Raw genomic sequence first — 18,766 nt, 5'->3', positions numbered from 1 at the left:
GTGGATTGTAATAACTACGCATTAATGCGCATTTAATCTATATTTCAATGCCCAACTTAAGTCATTAAGTACGGCTGAATACAAAACTCATAATAATTAAGACACTGCCAGTACAGCCAGCCACGAGCGCCATAATTACCATGTAACTGCTAATAGCTGTTGGCCGCCAGAAAAACAAGACAAGGATAGAACAAGCCAATAAAAGAAAGTGCTTCAAACTTGGGAAACACAAAAGCATCTATCAACGACTTTTATTTTTGACAGCTACCATAAACGTGGTGATTCGGACGCCTTCACGTGACCCTGCCGTTTGAGCGGCCGCCCAGCTGACCACAGCAAACCGACCACGCCCGAGATTTTAAGAACCGCCAATCAACTTTGTATTACGCACTCCCTCCTCCATCACCCCCATCTCCTTGCTTCTCTGCCAACCAGCAGCACCCCTCCTTCCCACCTCTCCCCCTTTTACCCGCATGATGGGACAGCGGCCCGCGCCATGAACCCCGGGCGCAGCAACGACGGGCCACCCTCCTCCTCCGCCTCCATCGCCCTCGCCCTCCCCTCGCCGTACCACCCGATCCTCGTCCCCGGCGACTCCCGCACCGGCATCCTGCCCGTCATCCCCCCCGACTCCGACGACTTCCCCAGCCGCGCCCCCCGCAGCAACGCCGCCACCGCCGCCTCCGCCGCCTCCGTCCGGGCCCTCAGCGCGCAGCTCGTCGCCTTCTACTTCCGGGCCCCCGCCAAGGCCTTCTTCCGCACGCGCGTCGACTACCTCGCCTACGCGCGCACCATCCACAATGCCCACACCGAAGCCCTGACACGCGCCGCCGCCGGCAGCCGGACGCAGACGTGGCTGCACACCGCGTGGCTGTGGGCGCGCAGCACCACGCCCGGCGTGCTCGCCTCGGCGGTCCGCCACGAGGGCTGGGGCATCATCCCGCACCAGGTGCTGCCGCCGCTCGTCGCCAACGTCGGCGTCGGCGCCGTCCTGTACACCAGCTACCTGCACGTGCTCGGCCGGCTGCACGAGGGCAGCGGCCGCGCCACCAGCCGCGTGTACCCGCCGCCCTCGCCGACCAGCACCTTCACCGCGGGGCTGCTGGCCGGCGCGCTGCAGAGCGTCGTCGCCGCGCCGCTCGACGCCCTGCAGGCGCGCTACGACCACAACGACCTGCTGCGCGGGCAGGAGGGCGGCCGGCCGCAGAGCATGTGGCGCTTCGGCGCGGAGAAGCTGCGCGAGATTGGCCTGCGAGGCATCTTCGCCGGCTGGGGCCTGTCGCTGGCCAAGGACAGCGCGGGCTCGGCCGTCTTCTTCAGCGTCTTCGAGTACGTCAAGGCGCAGGGCTACTACCGCTTCGTGACGTGGTACTACGGCGGCCTCGGCAAGGACACCGTCGACCTGCTGGCCACGAAGCGACCGACCGGCGAGCGCGACGCGAGCGCGACGACGACCCTCATCCGGCCGCACTACGCCATCGAGCCCATGTTCCTCCTCGCCGCGGGCGTCGCTGCCTCCTTCGCGCAGCAGCTCCTGCTGCACCCGCTCACCCACTTCCAGGTGAAGCACTGGGACCACCTCGAGGACCTCGACGCCCAGGCGCAGCGGTACCGCGCCTCCGCCGCCGCCGCGCAGCCGGACGGGGGGCCCAGGACTCCGCGCTTCCGCATGATGCGCGCGTACTACCGCGCGTACCGGGAAACGCTGGCTGGCTGCGCCGCCGAGGCCGCCGCGGAGGGCACGTCGCTCGGCCGCTGGCTGTACCGCGGCTTCTGGTGGAACGCGATCCGGCAGGTGCCCAGCACCAGCGCGGGGCTCATCATTTTCGAGCTGATCCGCCGAAAGTATGGCTTCGGCGCCGACGAGGTGCGCATCACCAAGGACGGGTACGACATCTTGCTGCATTAGACGGGGGGGGCGAAGTGTTCCATAGATATGGTTGCGTTGACTGGGGCTGGATAGACGGCATTTGTATAAGCCCCATTTGCAGGTACATAACATGTATATATACATAAATAGACCAATGCATTTCCCAGATGCCAATTTATAGAAAACGCATTTGCACAACTTCAAGAGCTCAACTACTATATGGTTCAGTGACTTTGTATTCACGCTGCTGTCCAACTTAGTTTCCCTCTCTGGCGAGCCACACCCCATCGCTGCAACATGGCGAGTATAAAGAACTAAAACTAGTAAAATAGCAGATTCAACAAAAAAGAAAACAACCAAAAACCAAGGGGGGGGAACAATGCTGCGCAGAGTAAAGTATAAAGAAACCAAACGCAGATAAAACAGTAGTGATAGATAAAAAGAAGACAGATAAAATCATCCCCAACTCCTACAATTCGTACAAGTTTATGAAGGAGTGAGGAGGGGGTGCAGGCGACCCTGAATCTCACTCCTTCAACATTTCCACCTCTTCCGCTTTGACACGAGAAAGAAGTACAACCGCAACCATGATGACCACCGCCCCTTTCCCTTGCCGTGCCCAGTTCCAACCCTTGTCCGCGGCCGTCCGGTAACAAAACTCCAAGATCAGAGAGACCCAAAAAAACGAAAGACGAAACTCATCGGATGTCATCAATTGAAGACCCATTCTTGCCCCTCGAGCCAAGCGGCTGCTGCTGTTGCTTCTTGTCAAATAGTGAAGGAGCAAAACACACCAGCTTGCAGATCCCTTTTAGCAAGCCATGTTCCCACATTAAGAGCGCCGTGAGCTGCTGATGCTGTGCTCACGATCCTGGTTGCTCTGCTTCTTCTCCTTACGGCCCTTGATGACAAAGTCGGCCATAATTTGAATGTGGTCGGCAGGGAACCACCAGTTGGGAAATGCCGGGATCCGCTCCAGTTCCGCGCTGTTCATAGCACCGAGGACCTCGACAACCTCTAGCGTGTTGGTCGAGTACCAGATGTAGTCGATGACGCCGGAGAAGCCAGGTGTGTAGTTGGTGAACGGCATCTCATCGGCGGTCCCTCTCGTCGAGGAATACGCATCACGCAGGCTGAAAGGATGCTGGATACCATCGCGAGTGAAGCTTCCGTATTGGTACATGGACAGATCTTTGTGCTCAGGGGACACACGGCCCGTGGACATGAGCTCAAAGACGGACGAGTCTTCCGTCGAGTTGAAATCGCCGCACACAATCAGAGGAATCTCTGTGTTGGAGCGATACTCCTGGCTCGGGCCGGGTTCGGGCTGTGGGGGCGCCGGTTCGCTGCCCTCCTCGCTGGGTACAACAATCAACCGTTTATCCTTGACAGGCGGCCAGCTGGAATACTTTTCTGCCATCTTTGTAATCTGCTCCATGAGTATACCAGTCTGGACAACCTTGACATCGGCCAAGCTAGTCTCCCATGTCAGGTGCACGTTGACAAGGATAACCCGCGCCCCGGTCTCGCGAGACTCGAAAAAGGTCATCAGAGCAATGTTGTCCTTGGGCATCACGCGGTTGAACACGTCGTGCCCTTTCATCATGTCGGGTCGGTTGATGGCAATCGACGCAAACTCGATTCCTTGCTTGTCCAGTACCACGTACTTGCTCTGGTTGTAAAAGACAGCACATCCATCAACCTGTAGTGCATCTTTTTCGGACATGGTCTTCGATCGCGTCTTCGGCCAGTAAATGCCCCGGTAGTCATTCTGGGCTAGCTGGGGGCTGAGCTCGTCCCTAAACGCTTCACCAGAAACCTCTTGCAGGGCCACAAAGTCTGCTTCGCGGAAGCGGATTTCCTTGAGAATGCAATCAAGACGATATTCCCACTCCAGAGCTTTGCTAGGTGTGTAACCGTATTGCTGCGCTGTAGCATACTTGTCGCACAAGATGTTCCATGAGAACACCTTGACTCGCTCGAGGCTAGCCAAAACATCCTCTTGCAGGACAATCTGTTTGCGCGGCTCGGGTTCGGGGGGGACTATGAACGCGTTAGCATCAAAAATTTGCATTGTGTTGTTCGGGGCATACCTGGGGCATTCTCTCTGAAAGCGGTTATAAGGCTCCGTGTACCCTTGTCCATGATCTCCTGCTTGAGATTGGGCTCCAGAGGGTTGCCTTCAATTCCTAGGACGTCCAGCGCATACAGGGACCCCAGCTCATACGGCAGGTCTGCAACGTTATTGTTGAACAACAGGAGCTGCTTCAGAGATGTACACATGCCCAGCTCTGGCGGAAGCTCGGTCAACTGGTTGTAGGATACGTCGAGGTGTTTCAGTTGGCGGAGTTCACCGATTTGCTTGGGTAGCCTGGAGAGCTTGTTGGAGGCGATGTAGAGCTCACACAGGAACGTGTAGCGGAATAGGTCGGTGGACAGATTGCGGAGGCCTTGACCACTCATATCCATGTTGTGCCAGTCCTGTCGCTGCTCTTTACTGGAATCCCATGGTCTCCGTCTATCAGCATCGGTTTCGCCGTCGGTCTGCGCCTTAGCACTGGACGGTGGCGGGCCACCTATACCCTTATTTTCCGAGGCTTTTAGTCGCGCGTAGTAGTGGGGTTGGTGATGCTCCGTCATGGTAGCGTGTGCTCGTTCGGCCTCCTTTTGCAGACGCAGCTGCTCGGCCCACATCTCATTCTGCGGTACAGGGCCCGCACGAGACGCAGAGTGACCATTTTGCAGGCCCGGGTTAAACTGGGCCGAGGAGAGGAGGCCGGAGGGGAAGGAGGTGTGATGTCCGAGGCCGTTCCCGTGGTCGTGTTGCAGGCCCTGGTGATGCTGAGCCTGCGAAGGGTGTTGGTGCTGCGCATGCTGGTAGCTGTAGAGCATGCTGCCGGGCATTCCTCGGCCGGCACCATTCAGCCGGGCACCGTGGCCCTGCTGATGATTCTGCGAGTACATGCCGAGGACAAGGCGGTAGGTGTAAAATCGATTCGCTGAAATAAATGGAGTCCCAAAGCAAGAGTAGTCGGCAAAGATCCTGCGCGACAGACTATTGGGACGGCTGTGTTTTTAGTAGTTTTTGAAAGGTCAACCTGAAATCGCCAACCATTTGTCGCTGGAGATGAATTGTGAGACGTTTACGAAGTCGACGGTGGGCGATATGTGATGCTTGTCGACGGATGAGGAGAGTCGGACGATGAAGCTCGCATTTGCGCATGGGCTTGATTGGGGTTGGCGAGAAGCTGCGCGTACGCTAATCTAGGAGGGGACAGAGGACGAGATGAGTTTTGCGTAAGGGGCGCCGGCGGACAGCAAAGAGCCTCTGACGAGCACAAGCACAGGCAGAGAGAGGCGGTAAGCTTGGCTCGGCTTGGCTGACTGGCTGGTGGTGCCTTGCGAAAGCTCAAGTGGAGTGCGCGCGATGTCGCGGTGCGGTGACGCGGGAGCCGGGGCGGTGTTCTCTGTCGCGAAAGGAGCGGGAGTGCAAAAGACCAGATGCCTAGATCGGCATATCTGCGGGCTATAATCGTAAGATTCGGGGAGGGGGGGGCCAGGATGGTGGGTGGCGGGTGGTCCGTACTATATAGGAGAGGGAGGCAAGGTCAGTCGGAGGAAGAAGAGGCTGGCTGGGACAGAGTTGCACGAGAGAATGGGGGAGGACAAGCCAGGCGGGAGGGCGGAAAGGAAGGGCAGTTGGACCCACGCACAGCTAATGAATGTTTGCAGCGGCGCTCAATTTGACGCTGGGGCGAGCAGCAGAGCGCGGCGCAGAAGAATTATAACGAATATCGAGGTCTAGTCAATGATTTGCGTCGTGTTGTGCTTCAAGGGCAAGGTGGGCAGGCAGGTACATCAGTCAGATCAAAGCCGGCGTCAGTCAAACTGCGTTGGACGAAGATGGGAAGCGCGGTAGGTCACGTGCAGCATGCTCCGCACTTGACCAATCTTGGGAGCAGTGGCTGGGCAGTTAAATCACGTGCAACCTTTGTTCTCGTTCGTTTCACTCGTTAGTTACACCTGTTCACATCGTCCGAGATGAGTATCGATCTTGAATTTGTTTTTCTTTTTTTTTAAAAAAAAAAATTCTTCTCTTTTTTTTTTCGAACACGTAGCGGAATGCTCCCATCTTGCAACCATGCGCAAGGTAGATCACTGCAGCGCTATGACGGCTTGCGCCACCACAGCAATCGTCTCACCAAACACCAGCTAGCCAGCCACGAATTATTTGAAAATGTTCTCAACTTGACACTGTGCACCACCAAAAACGAACAAGCAACGCGGTATCTCGGCTAATTAGATTACTCGTGTAATCTGTGTGGTGCCGGGTACCACCCCGTGCAATCACGGTCTCAGCAAAACCAGACGACCGAAAAAAAGCAGAGCAGGATGAAAGGGAATACAGGCTGCGAGCAAATTAAATAATCTTTGCTCTTATGCCTCATGGCGGGACTGTGTAAGCGACGCATTGCATGTTCCTGCATATCAATACTACGCTGTGGCAGGCACATCCCCCCACTGGCCTTTAACGTTAACTACAGGAGAGAACTCATCTTACACGACGTGAAAAATTTTCTCGATTTTCACGGAACAAGTCTCAGTTGCGAGGCTCCGAAGATCAAGCAAATCGAAACTCACCCGTTATTGGTACGGCGGCCTCTGTCCTAATAGCGCACGCACACATACGAGACCAACTTTGTCGGCAACCAGCTCGGAGGCTATCGCACAGTGATCAGATAACAGGTCATGAGGCCTCAAAGATACCCGTAGCAGCATATGAGCGGTTTTGGTCTTGGTAAAATCTGACGAGACGCTCAATTTGGGTAGTGGGCGGCAGTGGCAGTCAAAGGCCAGGCCGGCTTTGCAAGTACCTGGTCTGTCGGGCTGGGCCAGTTTTACTGGTGCAATCGACATCTCGCAGAAATCCTCGATAGTTCAGCGAGGATGCAGACCTTGAAATTATCTACGTGGCGGATTTGCAGGACGTGGGCATGGACAGCCGTGGCTGTGGCTGGCATCAACTGGTGATGCTGTCTCAGATATCTCCGCGCGAATCGACTCGTGACACTTCTTGGTGTCTCCCTACACAGGGACTCACCATTTTGAAGCCTGGTCTCTGCCCACGTTCTGATCATTGACGCCAACGAGCCCGATCATCTCAATGGTATAGGTAGAGTGTAGAGTCGGCACCACTCCACGTAAATTTCAACCCTTGTACAATCATGGCTAGGGCACCGTTGGAGTTGGCCGATTTGCAGCATTGCTGCTCATTTCTCATCGCCAGCGCCTACGGAGTGGCGTGGAGTCGAGAGGACGGTGTAGCTGTGAGCAGACAACGAGTTGTGATGCCCCTTGCTCCATATATACCTACCTCTTTTTTGACCCGACTAGAAAATTTCGGCTTCGAAACACCAAGTGCCTTCCTGAGAGAAGGGTGAAGGGGGTTTTCGATCCCCAGTCGAATGGTTCGGGGCGGACCTCTACGATCGCGCTGACCAGTCAAGAACTGATCAACGAGCCGATGGGCATCTGCCCTCTATTCTGCCCTGCCTTGGGATATCTCCGCCACCAAATCACCCGAGATGGGCCTTGAGCGTGAAAAAAACGAGGCATCTAAGAACCGTCGGCCTGTGAAAGAACATTTCATCCGGAAGGGAAAGCTTCGACAACGCCACAGTCCTTCGGATTCCGGGTTTACTGTGTCATCGTCAGCTTTTTGCTGGAAATGCCGCCGTGAAGATGAAGAGAAAGTCAGTGCTACCCCCAACGTTGCAAGTAACTATAGTCATCTTGCCTATGCTGGATGTTAAATACCCATTCGAGCGCAAAGGTCTATCGCGGCGGTCGAAGTCTACTACCCACCTACCCTACAGACAGACTGGAAAGGGCTCTTCCTTGTCGACGAGTCGCTGAGGAGTCTTGTGCGGAAATCATTGGCAAGATCAGCGGGACGGTCGATGAAAGCCAACCGCAAGGTGGAAAAAATTGTGGACATGATTTTCATGTTGTAATCCGAGTGCGAGGAAGTCCTTTCGCCAGCTCATTGGACGTCAATCTTGAAGAACCGTCGCCAACACTGATGCCAAGAAGTTGGCAGCCTTATCACGGTTGCGCGGCTCAAAGCAGCCCAAAGGGCCGTCCGATCAAGTATAGGGAATAAATAGTAGATTAGCTTCGTAAAGGATATTGGCCGAAAGTTCAAGCTTAGCCAAAGCATCGACACAAAGGTCCAACATGCTTCAGCTGAGAGCTATGGCTTGGCTTGGCGTGGCGTGGTGAGGCGTCATCTCCACTGACCTAAATAGGAATGTCGTTATTCCAACAGGACGAGCTGACTGTCGAGGCGAGAACTGGGTGAACTAGCAGGTGGGATTTAAATTTATCGAAGAAAAGGGGATTTGGCTTCGTATAGTCGTGGCTAGTAAGACTGACTGAGCGGACTGGTGGCAAGCTGGCGCAGCTGAATGGCAGTGTTACACGCACCAGACCTTTGGGAGGAAAATTGGACTAAATAGTTATTAGTTTATGTGCAGCAGTTCGTCATCAACATGCAAGACTGTATTGATGAGGAAGTTTGTGGGCCGTAAAACCTGGGGAAGTGCCAATGTTCGCCGAAGGAGTGCTGGTGGTCTCTCCCATGCATAGCAAGTTGAAAACAGGCCGTGGCCGATAACTACCAGTAGGACTGTCTCAAGGCCTGCAGCGGCATTGTGAGAAAGCGGAAGTCGACCGTTCGTGGCACGTCCGATGGAAGCCCCATGACGCTGGGCGGAAGCAACCAGGACAGACAGGAACATGGCTTCCATGCCAACCTACCCAGTGTGCCGGGTTCTGTCCGAGGGTCTGGATCCTGGGGGACATTTTATGGTGCTGGCGATCACGGGCGGGGGCGAGCCACGATTGAATGGATAGGTTTCGTTGGCTTGATGGGCTTGAGGGAGGTGGAAGATGCTGAATGTCACGAGCCAGAATGGTCGTCCAACGCTGATAGGGTCCGCATGTCCGGAGCATGGGTTGTTGAAGGAACGGCGACTGCTGGTTGGTTCTTGTTGCGAGATGGTGTGTGATTGTTGGAGGGGTCACTTGGTGGTAGGTAGGAAGGTACTCGCTGATGGGAAGAAGCCAGCCAGCCAGCCAAGCCAAGCTCATCCCCAGTAAGCCTCGTTATCTTGTGTTTTCTCGCTGGTACCTTTGGCTTTGCTTGGTTAGCGGCCAGCCCAGCTTCAAAAGTCGTGTGCCCACCAAGCTGATCATCCAGTCGTGTGGCGAGCAGCCTGGTTCCGTCCCCGCGTTGTCCCGCACGCCACGGACGCCGGAGAGGGAAAAAGGGTTGCAAAAATTGATAAGAAGCGCTTGGTCGCACACCTTTTGTAGAGTTTGGGAGAGGGGAAAGATCAACATGCACATACGCGGCTGAGAGGCCCTTTGCTGTGTTCTTTTGGAGTTCCCCGTTTGGCGTGGCCTCCATTTGCCAGACGGGCAGATTCACACACCTGCACCATCAACCCAGCACAGGAACTTCTTTGTTCCATTTCAATATTTCATTATCAGATCGCAGAAAAACGACAAATCATTACCGGAAAACCCGAGGCTAACTACTGCACGTCGTCCTTCCTGCCGGACCCTGGTTTCGCCCGTCGAAGCGGGTGTCTGTGCGAAAGTTTGTGTTGGATCGGTGCCGCGGGGGGCAGCCTCGGCAGCCCAATCACCACCCATTTGCCTGCGCCTGTCTGCAAGAGATTCGACTCGGCTGGTTTTTATTAGTTTGGCATTCAGAGCGCATGAGCCGGAAGAGGAGAAGAAAGATCCGGTAGCGACGTCATCCGGTAGCGACGACATCGGGTAGCAACGCTGCAGTTTGACACCAGCGATACCCACTGCGTCAGACAGCGCTGGTCGCTGTTGCGCAGTTTCGAGGATTCGTTGCGAAACACTTACTTCATCATTCGAGAGGACAACTACGGACTTACTAATTCGCTTCTACTTTCCTGCCCAGCCCCCCTTGCCAAGACGGCTACCACATTGTCGGGATACAAGGGTTGACTGTATCAACCACAGCATCCCACCTTTGAGCTTCCGAGGATAGACGAGGGTCGGTTTGTCTCTCACATATTTGGGGCACCACCTGGCACTTTCCACTCTTTTTCCCATCTTCTCCCCCTGCCTGCGTGGGAGAGGAGAAGAGAAAAGAGAGACGAGAGACGACGACGACTGACTTGCTGTGGTTGGCTGCAATTGGGGAACTCTGCGGGCGGCAGGAACCGCGCCGGGACCGCTAAAAAGCCAAGCTTCTGGCCTCTGGGCTCCTCTGTGGGTTCGCTGTGGTTCTCGACTTGTGCTCGGCCTTTTTACCCGGCCACGCTTCCTCACCTTCAGCGGGACTACAGTGGATGAAAAGCCCCTGCATCCGCTGACTCGCCCCCAATTCAACTCGACGGCCCGCTGTACCTCCTCCACAGTCGCTGTCCAGTTGCTGCTGCAGGCCTACAGCAGCCATGTACTCACCCATGATGACCCCGTCCGTCATGGGCAGAGGCATGCTCCCATACCTCCCACGGGCCCAACCATCACCCTCGCGCCGCAAAAAGACGGCCTCTGATCCCGACGGCAACTCTCTCACCAAATCCACCTCCAAGAGCTCCCGAGCTTCAAGCAGCGGCGAGCCATCCCATGCATCGCAGACCTCACACGACGACGCGCCGTCAAGGTCGGACCGCCCCGCCAACGCCGCAGCCGTGGGGCTTGACCATGATGACCATGGCCACGACCGTCACCAACAGCACCAGCAACAGCATGCTGGCAAAGGCAAAGGGCGCCTCCACGACGACAACGACGCTGCCAACAACAACATCAACGGCAACAGTCACACCACTGAATGCTCCGCCGCACGCACCACGGCAAGCGGTCCGCTCCCTATTGGAGCTGGAGCCTCCCCGGACGCTAGAGGCACCCCACATCATCCTCAACACCACATCCACCACCATGGATCCCATCAAAAGCCTTGTCCGTCCGCCTCCTCCTCTCCTCCCTTGCCCTCCGCCTCTTCTCCCCGACCCGCGCAGCACAGCGCCTTCAAGCGCGCCTCCCACTCCCTCATCTCCCGCGGTAAGCATCACCCCGATGCCAGTCACCACCCACCGCTCCCCGACGTCGCTTCCTCCAAGCATGCCCATGGGGCTGCTCACCACAATCTCTCGACGTCGCCTCGGTCTCCCACCGCAGCGCACATGAATGGCGCCGCGTCCGTCCCCGACCTTTTTGCACGCTCCTTCTCCGCCGCCACCGCCAACATGTCCTCGACCGCCGACGCCTCCTCTAGCTCCCGCGAGAACCTCATCACCTCCAAGCCCTTTGTCCTCCGCAATGGCCGCTCCTACATCAATGACACGAGCTTGCCCTACCCGCTGCCCGCCGACCTAACGGAGCTGCATCGCCAGTCCATGCGCACTTTGCTGCTCATCCAGGTCTTTGGGAGCCCTGTCTGCTCGTCCACCTTCTCCAGCCGCCCGCCCCAACGTGTCCTCGAGATTGGCTGCGGCTCCGGCTTTTGGTCCATGATGTGCCATCGGTACTTCAAGTCTCGCGGCCACGGCAACATCTCCTTTACTGGCATCGACATTGCCCCGCTCGCCCCCTCCGGCCCGATGATGACGGCAGCTACGGCCACCCACGGTGCCAGCCACCAATCTGCCAAGCCCGACCCGGAGATGAATTGGCGCTTCATCAGCCACGACCTGCGCCAGCTGCCCTGGCCCGTCGACGCCGAGCAGTTTGACCTCGTCATGGTCAAGGATATGAGCCTGGCCACCACGAACCTGCAGCACCAGTACTTTGTCGACGAGTACATTCGCCTACTCCGGCCTGGCGGCGTCCTCGAGATCTGGGAATCAGACCACCTCATCCGCATGCTTCGCCCGCACGTCCCCGACGGCAAGCTCTCCGGCGACGACACTGAGGACCAGGAAGTGGCCACCAGTCTTGGTGCCTACGTCATGAACGCCAACACACCGCTTTCGGCGCCCCTGAACACATTCCTCGTCGAGTACAATCAGTGGCTTTCGCGTGCCCTCGAAACGCGCGACCTCACTGCGGTGCCGTGCACGCTGATAGGGCCGACGCTGCTGCAGGAGTCGGAGACGCTGACCGACGTCCGCTCGCGACGCCTGGCCATCCCGCTCAGCGAAGTGCGCTGGGAGCGCGAGGGCGTCGGCGGTGTCGTCGTCACCAAGGACGGCAAGGGCGCGGCGTCGCCACCACCGCCCAAGGTGGAGAGCCGCGTGCTGTCGCCCGGGCAGGAGGCACTTCGCCAGACGGCGCTCCTGACGGTCGTACAGCAGATCCAGGCGCTCGAGCCGATCCTGCGGGAAGTCTCGGGTAAGAGCCAGGATGAATGGGATGTGTGGATGGGCAAGATGATGGGCGACCTGATGAGCGACAGCGGCACGAGCTGGGGCGAGTGTCTAGAGGTGGGCGCGTGGTCCGCTACGAAACGAAAGCGATGAAGCCCGCCGTCGGATTGGCGAGGAGCATGACGGATTACGACAGGTCTGGGGATGTTAGGATTTTGATACGGATAAGCATCTCAGCCATGAGCCATGTGAATTTTGCTTCTTTCATTTTTAGCTGTGTATTTTCAATTGGATAAAAAGTAAATTTCTTGCATATACGTTATGATGCATGATAGTACATTGCCGCCTCGTGAACTTGACTACGCGCCCGGCACGTAGCGTTTCCTTAATGTGCGATATCGTTTCAAATAATACCTAGATGGTGAGTTAGCATTGGGAGTTTGGTCCGACGTGCGTGTCGCAGTCATCATACAGCGCTTCGATTTCTACTCGTCGTCAGCATTTCTCCCCTCCCCCTGCTCTTCCACTGTGGTCAGCGCTGCACGTACCCTTCTTCACGTATTCGGCCTTTCGGATGCCCTGCCGGATCTTGTCTTCGTCGCGCTCGGTCGCGCGCGCCATGAAGGCCCTGTGCAGGCGCGGCCGAAAGTAGCCGTATCCGAGGGGATACTCGCGCCCGAGATAGAGAAGTTCTACAAGTGTTCAGCGGAGAAGAAGAGGTAGACAGGGAGGATAAGGTATGGGATGTACCTTTGTATATGGCTATGACTTGATGGCGGAGAGACGGCGGCATGGCGAGGGAGGTGGCGGGGGGTGGGTGGTGGCGGGGAGAAGGATGAATCATACGGCGGAGCGACAGGTGATGGTAAAGTGAGTTCCGCACTACCTATGTCTCCGCATTATTAGGGGTTGTGAAATAATGCATGTTTATGATTTACGAATAATCCAAGCTGATGTTTTTCAACGGCAAAATTAAAACCAAAACGTCTGAATAGTAAAACTGAAAGTCTTCTTTCTCTCCCCCATTTAGCAGCGCACTAAATATCACCTGCGTTTCTTCTTCCCCATCTACATGCGTAGCTTCCCGCTACTCTGTACTGCGATCACAGGCGCAAACGGCGTCAACATACGCATACTCAATCGCAGGGCGAGGGTGGCAAAACGAACCTCCAACCACATCACGTTTGGACTTCATCCTAATACCAACATCCCCCCTCTTTCTCCTTCCCATTCTCGCCCATTCTCGCCTCTTCAGTTGCCTGTGATGCCGCGAATCCTTGTTAAACTTTGTCTTTATCACCGGCAAGGAAAGTCTAGGCAGACACGGAATATTCTAGCCTCTCCATCGAAACTCGCCCGTCGCTTTTGACGACGCCAAACGCTGCACTACCTGGTTCCGCGCGGCCCTTGACTCGCGGGCGTTTCTTTGCCAAACTCTGCTTGGGGACACACGGGCCCAAATCAATTCCGCCTAGTTATATAAAACGCTGCCGTCCCCCGAACCGAAGCATCTGCCACATCCGCATTGCTCCTCACTCGTCACGCTCGCGGCTATCCTGCTCACATCTGTGCGCTGTCTACTCGCACTACGAATTATAATCAAACAGTCGCTAAGCGTTAGGTATGTTCTTTACTTTCATGTCTGACAAGCTGCTAATATTCTCTTCCATAGGTTTCTCTCAGGAAACCGATTTTCCCACGCCATCTCTCTTTTTACCATCACTTTATCATCCACTTCAATCATGTCCGTTCGCGGGGTACCTGAATACTGGCACGGCATAACTAACGACGGGATCCCCATGAACCGTCGAGAAATGCTTTTGATCTTCGTTGCTGGAAAGAAGCTCAACATCGAAAGCGAGTATGGAAATATGACGCCTGGACCGGCTGGATACAGTTCAGCTATCTCTCGGCATCGGTTGGAATAAATCTAAGATGGGCCCTCTCAATGGCCCCTCCTCTACTTGGGTGGACTGCAAAAAGCACACTACTTGACAAGGCGCGGGACGTGACTTTGACGGGTGGCTTTGTCGCGTGGCGGAGACTGCGTGGAAATCGTCAAAGAAAGAACAAATTCGGGTTGACGCACAGTGGGAAAGATTATTTGGCCGGGATGCGGTGGACACGAAGAAAGAAATTGATCCTGGGACGCCATATCCGGTGCTGGACTAGAAGTTCTACCAGGGGCGCCGATGATTCAAAAGTGTTTTTGATAGGATTAGAAAAAACACAATTACTGAGAAAGCAGTCTCCAAGAACAGTTGTTCCTATGACTGCCTTATTGTACACTTCTGAATACAAAAACGGAGTAGGAAGTAAGAGGTGTGCTCTCTCACATGTATATTGCCAACAAATCCCCGTTGTGCTGTGCTGACAAGGCGATCCTGGTTACTGGTTCAGTCTGCCCCACTTTGAGAGCACCCACCTCTCTCCAGAGCTCGTCGCGACAAAAAAAAAGAATTCAGACCGAGAATAATCTAGCCAACAGTGACCACGACCTTTAATCATGGCGACCGCCACAGTCACTGTAACGCCCGCCGCCACGGCCAAGACAAAGGCCACCGACCTCGCGCCCGAGAGTGAGCGATACCTGCGCTGCTGCGCCGACGTCGCCAATGTTCTGATCGAAGACCACGAGGCCACCAAGAATGGCCGTCCCAGCCGCGACATCAACCTCAACGCCCTGCGTAATAAGCTGGCTAAGAAGCACAAGCTGACCAACATCCCACCTCTCACTGCCATTATCGCTGCCATCCCCGAACACTACAAGAAATACATCCTCCACAAGCTCATCGCCAAGCCCATCCGTATGCTGCAGTCCGATAGATCCTTCCTTTTTTTTGATGATGTTTAACTAATCCGTGGCAGGCACCTCCTCTGGCATTGCCGTCGTCGCCGTCATGTGCAAACCCCATCGCTGCCCTCACATTGCCTATACCGGTAACATCTGTGTTTACTGCCCTGGTGGTCCAGACTCCGACTTCGAATACAGCACGCAATCATACACCGGCTACGAGCCCACCTCAATGCGGGCCATCCGCGCACGATACGACCCTTTCGAGCAGGCCCGCGGCCGCGTCGACCAACTCAAGTCACTCGGCCACTCGGTCGACAAGGTCGAATACATCATCATGGGCGGCACTTTCATGTCGCTGCCCGAGTCATACCGCGAGGACTTCATCTCTCAGCTCCACAACGCCCTCAGCGGCTACCAAACATCCAACGTCGATGAGGCCGTCGAGGCCGCTGAGATGAGCAATGTCAAATGCGTCGGCATCACCATCGAGACGCGGCCAGATTACTGCCTCCAACCTCATCTATCTGACATGCTGCGCTACGGCTGTACGCGTCTAGAGGTTGGCGTGCAGTCGCTCTACGAAGATGTCGCTCGCGACACGAATCGAGGTCATACTGTTGCTGCCGTCGCTGAGACATTTTGTCTGTCCAAGGACGCGGGTTTCAAGGTTGTCAGCCATATGATGCCGGATCTGCCCAACGTTGGCATGGAGCGCGATCTCGACCAGTTCAGGGAGTATTTCGAAAGCCCCGCGTTCCGAACAGACGGTCTCAAAATTTACCCTACGCTTGTCATCCGTGGCACTGGTCTCTACGAGCTGTGGCGAACAGGCCGCTACCAAAACTACACGCCAAACGGGCTCATCGATCTGGTCGCCCGCATTCTTGCCCTGATCCCTCCCTGGACGCGAATCTACCGTGTTCAGCGTGATATCCCTATGCCTCTCGTCACATCTGGCGTTGAGAATGGCAACCTACGCGAACTAGCTCTCGCGCGGATGAAGGACTTTGGCACCACATGTCGCGACGTCCGCACTCGCGAGGTTGGCGTCAACGAGGTCAAGAACAAGATCCGACCAAATCAGATTGAACTTGTGCGCCGCGACTACACGGCCAATGGTGGCTGGGAGACATTCCTGGCATACGAGGACCCCAAGCAAGACATCCTTGTCGGCCTGCTTCGGCTGCGCAAGTGCACTGAAAAGTACACGTTCCGACCCGAGCTCACGGCGCAACCGACAAGTATGATCCGCGAGTTGCATGTCTACGGTACGGCTGTCCCCGTACATGCTCGCGACCCCCGCAAGTTCCAGCACCAGGGCTTCGGCACGCTGCTCATGGAGGAGGCTGAGCGCATCGCCCGCGACGAGCACGGCAGCGACAAGATCAGCGTCATCTCCGGTGTCGGCGTGCGTAATTACTATAGGAAGTTGGGCTACTGGCTCGACGGCCCGTACATGAGTAAGTGGCTCGATGGGCGTCCAGGGCCAGCGGAAGAATAGACGAATTTGCGCTTCTCTCAAAAACATAGACTTCGGTTCGGCGTGTAAGATTTTGGCTACGAGGAGCATGACGGCGATGCACGCAATTGCATCATGACGTATACCAATGAAAGCACGCAGGGTCTCACCTTGTACATGCTACGCACAATGTTCTTTTCACTGTATGCGTGTCTTGGTCCTGCCAAGAATATCCTAGTCCGATCTGCGGCTTTGCTACCCCGCGGCCGGGTACCGGCGCCGGTGCGGAGGTCCACCTCAAACTTATGTACCTTATACTTATTAACCTTCAGCCGTGCGTCTTCCGCCTTTCACTCTTCGCCTCACCTCATCGATCTCAACTACTTTATTCATTTATCGTCGATCCCTTGCATTGAAATTTTTCAATTTGCTGGAACCGCCATGACTCGACATCTTCCTAACCGTGCAGCGCCGGCTGCCGAGATCCGGCCACGGCCTGCGCCGCCCGCCGCCACACCCCCATTCCAACGTGGCATTCCCGAGAATCTTGTCAAGCCGTGGAAACTACCTCCGCAAAAGGTGTACATCCTACATAACGCCAACGTTGTAGATGCGGCCAGAGGCACCATCATCCGGGGCCAGACCGTAACCCTGCGCGACGGGCTCATCGAGTCTGTACAGCACACGTCCTGTTACTCCCGCTCCGATCTCTCCGCTTCAGCTGAAATCGTTGAGGTCAATCTTGAGGGGTTATACATCTGCCCGGGCCTGATCGACTGCCATGTGCACCTTACAGCCGTGGCGGGCTCCACCTCACTGGGCTTTGACGATGCCGACATGGCCGTGTCGTACTTCCGGCAGCCCTTTCTGTGCGGTCAGATGCTGAGCCGTGGCTTCACCTCAGTGCGCGACACGGGCGGCGCGACGCTCGCGCTCAAGGAGGCCATCGCCGACGATGTGTTTCCCGGCCCGCGCATCTTCATCGCCAACAAGGCCATATCGCAGACGGGTGGCCACGGCGACGTCCGTAAAGCGCACGATAAGGCGGGTGGTGACTGCTGCCAGTGCGGTACACAGTCTTCCATTTCCGTCGTGGCGGATGGCGTGCCAGCTTGTCTCACCGCCACGCGGGAGCAGCTGCGCCAGGGTGCCGACTTCATCAAGATCATGGTGGGCGGGGGTGTGGCCAGCCCGACAGATCGCATCGAGAACACGCAGTTCACGGCAGCTGAGATCCGGGCCATCGCGGACGTGGCGGACAGCTACGGCACCTACGTGACGGCGCATGCCTACACGCCCAAGGCGATCCGCCACGCCGTGGAGAATGGCGTCCGCGGCATCGAGCACGGCAACCTGCTGGATGCGGAAACAGCGCGGTACATGGCAGCCCACGACGTGTGGCTGACGCCGACGCTCATCACGTACCAGGCCATGGGCGAACCGAAATACGGCGGTTTCCTGCCGCCAGAGAACCAGGCCAAGAACCAGCAGGTGCTGGCGCAGGGCGTAGCGAGCCTTCGCATCGCGCGCGACGCGGGAGTTACGGTATGTCACGGCTCCGACCTGCTCGGGCCCCTGCAGGCTGAGCAGCCGCGCGAGTTTGGCCTCCGTGCGCAGGTTCTGTCAAGCGCCGAGGTGCTGCGCGGCGCCACGGTGTACGCAGCGCGCATGCTCCGCCAAGAGAATACGCTGGGAGAAGTTCGTGCGGGCTTCGCGGCAGATGTCCTGGTGCTCGCAGCAAACCCACTCGAGGACATCAGCGTGCTGGATGAGCCAGAGAAGAGTGTGCTGGCGGTGGTTAAGAATGGACGGGTGTACATGAGTCGCTGGAAGGGGTTGCCTGAAGACGTGAGACTGCAAAGGGCGATGGAGAGATAGAAGGACTTGGAAGAGGACTGCAGGAGAGGCTGGGATATTATAGATGTAGGTATATGGTTTACGCATAGCAGAGGAGTTAGTGTGGTGATGTTCACGGGCCAGGATCTGTTAACAGAGAATGTGCAGCGACTTACTACCCAATGAATGTCAAGCTGTCTAAGGGAAGAGAACGAGTGCCAAGTCCATCAGTATGGGAGAGACAAAATGATAAAAGCTGTAGTACATCGAATTTGCACAACATCTTGACTAGCCTAAACCTATACTGACGAAAGGTAAATAAGGGTGTAGAGAACAACTAATGAAGATAGAGAAGATAAAGGAGATTTAAAGGATAATAAAGATTAGGAGGATAAGAAAGATTAGGGGGATAAGAAAGATTAGGAGGATAAGAAAGATTAGGAGGATAAGAA

At 56.1% G+C, this 18,766-nt stretch overlaps 5 protein-coding genes across 5 annotated transcripts; 3 read left to right on the top strand and 2 right to left on the bottom strand.

Annotated features, from left to right (window-relative positions):
- Positions 1-496: 496 nt before the first annotated feature.
- ISF_04167 (Mitochondrial carrier domain protein) lies at positions 497-1,909 on the top strand (the record flags this gene model as incomplete). The annotated part of the gene is made up of 1 exon (XM_018847773.1): positions 497-1,909. The coding sequence occupies one exon, from the start codon at positions 497-499 to the stop codon at positions 1,907-1,909; it is 1,413 nt and encodes a 470-aa protein (XP_018705353.1).
- A 793-nt stretch (positions 1,910-2,702) lies between these two features.
- ISF_04166 (Endonuclease/exonuclease/phosphatase) lies at positions 2,703-4,834 on the bottom strand (the record flags this gene model as incomplete). The annotated part of the gene is made up of 2 exons (XM_018847772.1): positions 2,703-3,913; positions 3,964-4,834. 2 exons carry the CDS (start codon positions 4,832-4,834, stop codon positions 2,703-2,705), a joined length of 2,082 nt encoding a protein of 693 aa, XP_018705352.1.
- Positions 4,835-10,368: 5,534 nt separating this feature from the next.
- Positions 10,369-12,375, top strand: ISF_04165 (SAM binding domain-containing protein containing protein; the record flags this gene model as incomplete). The annotated part of the gene is made up of 1 exon (XM_018847771.1): positions 10,369-12,375. One exon carries the CDS (start codon positions 10,369-10,371, stop codon positions 12,373-12,375), a length of 2,007 nt encoding a protein of 668 aa, XP_018705351.1.
- A 206-nt stretch (positions 12,376-12,581) lies between these two features.
- Positions 12,582-13,015, bottom strand: ISF_04164 (NADH-ubiquinone oxidoreductase complex 1/LYR family protein; the record flags this gene model as incomplete). The annotated part of the gene is made up of 4 exons (XM_018847770.1): positions 12,582-12,636; positions 12,695-12,707; positions 12,771-12,914; positions 12,973-13,015. The coding sequence occupies 4 exons, from the start codon at positions 13,013-13,015 to the stop codon at positions 12,582-12,584; spliced, it is 255 nt and encodes an 84-aa protein (XP_018705350.1).
- A 1,713-nt stretch (positions 13,016-14,728) lies between these two features.
- On the top strand, positions 14,729-18,356 carry ISF_04163 (histone acetyltransferase; the record flags this gene model as incomplete). The annotated part of the gene is made up of 3 exons (XM_018847769.1): positions 14,729-15,029; positions 15,091-16,479; positions 16,948-18,356. The coding sequence occupies 3 exons, from the start codon at positions 14,729-14,731 to the stop codon at positions 18,354-18,356; spliced, it is 3,099 nt and encodes a 1,032-aa protein (XP_018705349.1).
- Between the last annotated feature and the right edge of the window lie 410 nt (positions 18,357-18,766).

Source organism: Cordyceps fumosorosea, assembly GCF_001636725.1.
Source record: "Cordyceps fumosorosea ARSEF 2679 chromosome Unknown scaffold_8, whole genome shotgun sequence".
NCBI classification, from domain to species: domain Eukaryota; kingdom Fungi; phylum Ascomycota; class Sordariomycetes; order Hypocreales; family Cordycipitaceae; genus Cordyceps; species Cordyceps fumosorosea.
The sequence above is the reverse complement of the archived record's forward strand: the minus strand, read 5'-3'. Positions and strand labels throughout refer to the sequence as shown.